Source organism: Xenopus laevis, chromosome 3S (assembly GCF_017654675.1).
Source record: "Xenopus laevis strain J_2021 chromosome 3S, Xenopus_laevis_v10.1, whole genome shotgun sequence".
Classification (NCBI taxonomy): domain Eukaryota; kingdom Metazoa; phylum Chordata; class Amphibia; order Anura; family Pipidae; genus Xenopus; species Xenopus laevis.
The window spans coordinates 23453439-23461590 of NC_054376.1; the positions used below are offsets into that span (position 1 = coordinate 23453439).

The 8152-nt window shown below is 43.2% G+C and overlaps 1 protein-coding gene across 3 annotated transcripts in view; it reads right to left on the minus strand.

Annotated features, from left to right (window-relative positions):
• sftpc.S (surfactant, pulmonary-associated protein C S homeolog) overlaps positions 1-7759 on the minus strand; it is a 78063-nt gene extending 70304 nt beyond the window's left edge. Inside the window, exons 1-2 of one of the 3 annotated variants that reach the window (XM_041587727.1) lie at positions 7649-7759; positions 2768-2850 (exon numbers count right to left, since the gene is read on the minus strand). In XM_041587727.1, the coding sequence (XP_041443661.1) occupies positions 2768-2850; positions 7649-7744 (179 nt within the window). In that variant the 5' untranslated portion in view covers positions 7745-7759. Of the gene's footprint in view, positions 1-2767; positions 2851-5046; positions 5068-7012; positions 7034-7648 lie in introns of those variants that run through there. The other 2 variants (XM_041587728.1, XM_041587729.1) reach the window with 2 other exon arrangements.
• Positions 7760-8152: the final 393 nt, after the last annotated feature.

Sequence of the window (8152 nt, forward strand, 5' to 3'; positions counted from 1 at the left end):
TAGCGATTGGCTGATCGCCATGTCATTCACTTCAATGTTTTTTTGAGGGGCTGTCTGGGTTAAAAGTGCCTTTCCGGATTTCCAAATAAGGAAATCCGGAAAGGCACTTTTAAACCAGACAGCCCCTCAAAAAAAACGGGCTGTGCGGATGAAATCCAGAAAGGTGGCAACCCTACCCTTATCTGTAATAATAAGCAAAAATGCCTGTTTGCACCTATGTCTACACCGCATGATGTTTCAATGACCACCACAAGAACATAAAGAAATATAGAAACCTCAAAAAGACACCCTGTCCATCTAAACGCATTCTTAGCGACCTTAACTCTACATACATATTTGTATTAACCTGGACAAAAAATAGCGAAACATGAAATGCAATAAACCTTTAGCAAAAGCACACCCATGAAACAGAAATATCAAGAGATAAATCCAATACAATAACAACAATATTGAAAACTTTTGGTCATGTGCAAAAAAAGATGCGGATGTAGAACAAGTGCAACACAAGTTATAAATGAAAAAAAATTGTCAACGGGTCCCTTCGCATTGCTCCACGATGATCCTAGAGCAAACGAAAGGGCCCGGGAGCAACCTGTGTGCCAAACAAATGCCCAAGGCACACATGTCGCCCCCACTGATGCCACCACTCTCCACCCCTGAATGTAGGGTTGCCACCTTTCTTGCTTGGAGAAACCTAGCAGGAACGTGTCGGTGGCATCGGGGTGTGGGCCGGATGATGGTGGGGGCTAGACAGGATGAAGCCAGTGGCGGGGAGGGCGACTTAGGATGGGACTGATGACGTAGGGGTGGGACTAATGACAGGTCAAAAAGCGATTGGCTGATCACCATGTCATTCACATCAATGTCCTGCCCACATTTCCGAATTTGGAAATCCGGAAAGGCACTTTTAATCAGGGCAGCCCCTTCACAAACCGGGCTGTACGGGAGAAAGCAAGAACGGTGGCAACCCCGTATGTGTAATAATAAGCAAAAATGCCTGTTTGCACCTATGTCTACACCGCATCAAGTTTCAGTGACCACCACAATGACATTAAGAAATATAGAAACCTCAAAAAGACACCCTGTCCATCTAAACGCATTCTTAGCAACCTTAACTAAATACATATTTGAAAGCAATAACCTGGACAAAAAATAGGAAAACATGAAATGCAATAAACCTTTAGCAAAAGCACACCCATGAGACAGAAATATCAACAGATAAATCCAATACAATAACGACAATATTGATAACTTTTGCTCATGTGCAAAAAAAGATGCGGATGTAGACCAAGTGCAACACTACTTAAAGTAACAAGTGAAAAAAATTGTCAACGGGTCCCTTCGCTTTGCTCTACGATGATCCTAGAGCAAACGAAAGGGCCAGGGAGCAACCTGTGTGCCAAGCAAATGCCCCAGGCACACATGTCGCCCCCACTGAGGCCACCACTCTCCGCCCCTGAATGTAGGGTTGCCATCTTTCTTGATTGGGGAGACCTGGAAGGGAGCGGGCCTGTGGCATCGGGGTGTGGGCCGGATGATGGTGGGGGCAGGACGGATGAAGCCAGTGGCAGGGAGGGTGACTTAGGGTTGGGACAGATGATGTAGGGGTGGGACTGATCGCCATGTCATTCACTTCAATGTTTTTTTGAGGGGCTGTCTGGGTTAAAAGTGCCTTTCCGGATTTCCAAATTAGGAAATCCGGAAAGGCACTTTTAAATCAGACAGCCCCTCCACAAACCGGGCTGTACGGGAGAAAGCAAGAACGGTGGCAACCCCGTATGTGTAATAATAAGCAAAAATGCCTGTTTGCACCCATGTCTACACCGCATCAAGTTTCAGTGACCACCACAATGACATTAAGAAATATAGAAACCTCAAAAAGACACCCTGCCCATCTAAACGCATTCTTAGCAACCTTAACTAAATACATATTTGAAAGCAATAACCTGGACAAAAAATAGGAAAGCATGAAATGCAATAAACCTTTACCAAAAGCACACCCATGAGACAGAAATATCAACAGATATATCCAATACAATAACAACAATATTGAACCTTTTTGAGTAAAAAATTCTGTGGATGTAGACCAAACGCAACACTATTTCAAGTCACAAGTGAAAAAATTGTCAGCAGGCCCCTTTGGATTGCTCCACTATGATCCTTGAGCAATCAAAAGGACCAGGGAGTGTCCCGTGTGCCAACCAAATGCCCCAGGCATCCGCCGACGCCACCTCTCTCCATCCCTGTATGTGTAATAATAAGCAAAAATGCCTGTTTGCACCTATGTCCACACCATACCTTGCAAATGTAGCAAATGGCATCCAATTCACAGAAATGACAGGCACCTTAAATGCCAGTACAGCACTATGGCCCTTGGCATTTGCTCTCAGGGCAGAACAATGGCAGACAAAATACCCCTCTCTACCTGTCACTGCGCTTAATACTAATGACAAGCTTGTAATTGAACACAGATGAGATGGAACAGTGACAGGAGGATCCCCAACCAAACACTAGCGTGAAAGCTTGAACACGGATATCTGTCAGTCACTATTCTGTATGCGTTCAATACAGACCTAGTTTATGATTAGTATAAGGAGCAGTAAGGAGAAGTCACAAGTTGATAGGGGGCAGTGGCCTCTGCCTCCGCTGCAAACAAAATATCCTGTGTGCCAGAGGCCTAATGTGTAAGTACCTAAAATAGCCATTTCTGAGTAAGCTGCCACTGCTCCTTTGGGACATGATAACATTTTTAATAATTCCAACTTACCTGCCCTGTTCTTTTGTCTGGGGCTTTTTCTTTTTCTTCTGGAATGAACTAGCCTTTCCTAGCCATACCTTGTTTAGCAGCAGCTGTAGAGGTGGGAAAAATAAAGTTTTATATTTAATATAAAAATGCCTAACTCCATCAGAGTATATTCCAGAGGCAACCAATCAAATTCTTCCTTATAGTAGACGGATCAAAATGATCTCCTTATTGCACTTCCGTGTATATATATATATATATATATATATATATATATATATATATATATATATATAATTATATATATATATATTTTTATATAAATTAAGCTGGCATACCATAAAAGATAAACATAAATTAAACAATAATAATACTTAAATATAAAGATACAAGTGTTACACCCTATCGCCAGTAGGGATGTCGCGGACTGTTCGCCCGCGAACTAATTCGCGCGAACATCGACTGTTTCGCGTCCGCCGAATGTTCGAGAACGTCGCGCGACGTTCGCCAATTTGGGTTCGCCTTAGCTGGCGCTTATTTTTGACCTCTCACCCCAGACCAGCAGATACATGGCAGCCAATCAGGAAGCTCTCCCTCCTGGACCACCCCCACACCCCCTGGACCACTCCCCTTCCATATATAAACTGAAGCCCTGCAGCGTTTTTTCATTCTGCCTGTGTGTGCTTGGAAGAGCTAGTGTAGGGAGAGAGCTGTTGAGTGATTTGAGGGACAGTTGATAGTAACTTTGCTGGCTAGTAATCTACTTGATACTGCTCTGTATTGTAGGGACAGAACTCTGCAGGGATTTGAGGGACATTTTAGGTTAGGTAGCTTTGCTGGCTAGTAATCTACCTTCTACTGCAGTGCTCTGTATGTAGCTGCTGTGGGCACTGCTTCTGATCTCTCATCTGCTGACTGCTGCCTGTAACCCAATAGTCCTTGTAAGGACTGCTTTTATTTTCTTTTTTGTTTTTTTACTTTGCTACTATAAGAGCCCAGTGCTATTAGTCTAGCTGTGTTGGGGAGTGGGACTGGTGTGCTGCTCCTCCTAGTAGTTCACCACTACCAGCACCAACCAGAGTCAAAATTGTTACAAAGTATCTTATTTGCACCTGTTAGCTGTTCTGAGCTCTCTGCCAAAAGCTAATTAAGTTAGAAACTGTTTTCTTTTCTGGCTGTTCAGTTCAGAGAAAAGAGGGACTGGTGTGCTGCTCCTCCTAGTAGTTCACCACTACCAGCACCAACCAGAGTCAAAATTGTTACAAAGTATCTTATTTGCACCTGTTAGCTGTTCTGAGCTCTCTGCCAAAAGCTAATTAAGTTAGAAACTGTTTTTTTTCTGGCTGTTCAGTGCAGAGAAAAGAGGGACTTTCCAGTACAAAAGAGGGACAGGGGGTTGAGTGGTCAAAAGAGGGACAGTTGGGAGGTATGCAAGTGCCACCTAGCTGTGTGAGCTTTTTCACATTCTGTCTAAATAACAATAATAATTCCGTGTCCGTAAACATCACCTGAGTGATGTTTTTACAGCAGCAATAATATATTCCGTACCCACTACTGTATACGTTGCCCTTGCAGGCATTGCTTGCCCAGTCTTTAACCAAGTGCCACCTAGCTGTGTGAGCTTTTTCACATTCCGTGTCCAGAAACATCACCTGAGTGACGTAGTGTGATTTCTGCCCTTTACAGCACAAAACGCAGCGCTGTGTCAACAATGTATTTTTCAGATACATTTTTGCCCTTGATCCCCCTCTGGCATGCCACTGTCCACCCTTTAAACAACTTTAAAATCATTTTTCTGGCCAGAAATGTCTTTTCTAGCTTTTAAAATTCGCCTTCCCATTGAAGTCTATGGGGTTCGCGACGTTCGCGAACCGTTCGCATTTTTTGACGCAAGTTCGCGAATATGTTCGCGAACATTTTTTCCGCCGTTCGCTACATCCCTAATCGCCAGAAGCCGGACCCATGCTGCTTCTTACTCACCCCAGAATTTAGGCAAGATTTATTTAAGCAAGAACTTTTCTTTTTTCAAACCTCAAACAAGGAAAAATTGACCAACCTGACATTCAGGTATCTCACTTTCTGCCATTTCTGGGGTACACGCTGCCTTGTGCTGGATACTAGCCAAACCACACAACCAGCAAACCATCCTCTTGATTTCTCCTTCCAACTGAACTAACTGTCATCACTACATACTTGGCAGTTCAGAAGTTAGGTATGATTGAGTTAAACAAAAATTTAACCTTGATGGTTATGTGAATGTTTTCAACCCTTGCTGCTATAACTATAAAAAGAAACAATCTCACCTTCATGCCATTATTGGGGTACACAATGCAGTCTGCTGGATACTAGCAAGACCCCACAACCATCAACCCATCTTCCTGATTCCTCCTTCCAACTGAACTAACTGTGATCCCCGGGGGCGTGGCTTCAGAAAGGAGGGCTATGTGCATTGGTCAATACAGCATGTGCGCAGAGACAGTTGTAGTGGATTAAAAGTGGCACCCCACATTAACCATTGGTTCCCATGCCCATCTTGCAGCTATAACAGTGAATCATATTCACAAATGACAAGAAACCAGAATGACAGAAAACCTGACATATTGAGCCCATCCCTGACACACACCCCTACAGCTCTAATTACCAATCCATAGCATGCAGACCCACTGTGGATTATGGGATCAGATTTAGAACCTTGACAGGAGGGTCAACTAAAATCTCGAAAGACAAAACTGGCTCCTCAAATGTTCATCTTCTTTCCCGTTAGCAAACCAAGCTCCACAAGTTTCTCAGACATGTGCTTCATCAGTTGCTTGGTATAAATGTAGTGCTATAGAGATAGAATCTCCTTAGATCTCTATAAACTAGCTACAGTAATAGCAATATTTATAACTATGTAAATATAATGACAATATCCTTACATATACTAACAGATTTTATTTCCCAGGCATAGAGGCCGGACCCATGCTGCTTCTTACTCACCCCAGAATTTAGGCAAGCTTTATTTAAGCAAGAACTGTTCTTTTTTCAAACCTCAAACAAGGAAAAATCGACCAACCTGACATTCAGGTACCTCGCATTCTGCCATTACTGGGGTACACGCTGCCTTGTGCTGGATACTAGCCAAACCACACAACCAGCAAACCATCCTCCTGATTTCTCCTTCCAACTGAACTAACTGTCATCACTATCTTCTGGACAGTTCAGAAGTTAGGTATGATTGAGTTAAACAAAAATTTAACCTTGATGGTTATGTGAATGCTTTCATCCCTTGCTGCTATAACTATAAAAAGAAACTATCTCACCTTCATGCCATTATTGGGGTACACAATGCAGTCTGCTGGATACTAGCAAGACCCCACAACCATCAACCCATCCTCCTGATTCCTCCTTCCAACTGAACTAACTGTCATCGCTGGGGGCGTGGCTTCAGAAAGGAGGGCTATGTGCATTGGTCAATACAGCATGTGGGCAGAGACAGTTGTAGTGGATTAAAAGTGGCACCCCACATTAACCCTTGGTTCCCATGCCCATCTTGCAGCTATAACAGTGAATCATATTCACAAATGACAAGAAACCAGAATGACAGAAAACAAGACATATTGAGCCCATCCCTGGTACACACCCCTACAGCTCTAATTACCAATCCATAACATGCAGACCCACTGTGGATTATGGGATCAGATTTAGGACCTTGACAGCAGGGTCAACTAAAATCTCGAAAGACAAAACTGGCTCCTCAATTGTTCATCTTCTTTCCCGTTAGCAAACCAAGCTCCACAAGTTTCTCAGACATGTGCTTCATCAGTTGCTTGGTATAAAATGTAGTGCAATAGAGATAGAATCTCCTTAGATCTCTATAAACTAGCTACAGTAATAGCAATATTTATAACTATGTAAATATAATGACAATATCCTTACATATACTAACAGATTTTATTTCCCAGGCATACAAGCCGGACCCATGCTGCTTCTTACTCACCCCAGAATTTAGGCAAGCTTTATTTAAGCAAGAAATGTTCTTTTTTCAAACCTCAAACAAGGAAAAATCGACCAACCTGACATTCAGGTACCTTATGCTGGATACTAGCCAAACCACACAACCAGCAAACCATCCTCCTGATTTCTCCTTCCAACTGAACTAACTGTCATCACTACATACTTGGCAGTTCACAAGTTAGGTATAATTGAGTTAAACAAAAATTTAACCTTGATGGTTATGTAAATGCTTTCATCCCTTGCTGCTATAACTATAAAAAGAAACTATCTCACCTTCATGCCATTATTGGGGTACACACTGCAGTCTGCTGGATACTAGCAAGACCCCACAACCATCAATCCATCCTCCTTATTCCTTCTTCCAACTGAACTAACTGTCATCACTGGGGGCGTGGCTTCAGAAAGGAGGGCTATGTGCATTGGTCAATACAGAATGTGGGCAGTTGTAGTGGATTAAAAGTGGCACCCCATATTAACCCTTAGTCCCCATGCCCATTTTGCAGCTATAACAGTGAATCAAATTCACAAAAGACAAGAAACCACTGACATATTGAGCCCATTCCTGACACACGCCCCTAGTAATTTCCAATCCATAACACGCAGCCCCACTGTGGATTATATGGGATCAGATTTAGTACCGTCTTCTTTCCCATCAGGTAACACGGCTCCGTGGGCCAATAGAAAACTGGATTAGCGCTCCCATCTCCCCAATGTTAACATTCAACTATTCAACATTCACACTGATTATTCCCTTGCTCCCTGTGTCATCCATCATTTTTACTCTCCGCCCTGCACCGTCCCCTAACCCCGCCCACCTGTATCCTCCCTCCCCATATGCTTCATGCTCCCTCCTCTATCCCTCCTTCAAAGTTAGTTGTGTGTCCTGAGGACAGGTGTCTTTACTCCCACCTGAGGTATATCCATGTCATCTATCCTGCACAATATTTCTTCTTCTTCATATTCCGCCTCGGCTATCTTTGTTGACAGAAAGTTGCGCATCACCATGGCTACAGCCAATCAGAACCTGCACAGGGCAGTCATTTTTTATTGGCTCCTCTGCAACAGCGATAATAGAATACTGTTTGCTGATTGGATTAAATAAATATTCCCACCCTCTGATGGGAGGCCATTGGCTGAGACCTGCTAGGGTGGGATAAAGCGGGGAATCTGAGTTTAGCTGGTATGTTTCTAATACTTCTAATAAGAATCTATTTACTCCTCCGTCCTGGCAGCATATCTACCCCCTCCTACTTTAACGATCTCCACTCTCAGCTTTAACCCCTCATTCGCCAGCCTTATAGTCAGGGTCCTTGGGAAAATGAACGCTGACGAATGAGGAGGCAGGATTGAGGGAGGACATAGCTATTGTAAGGGATTAAGTTTTCCCTCAGGAAGATCTAAAACATTCACCAG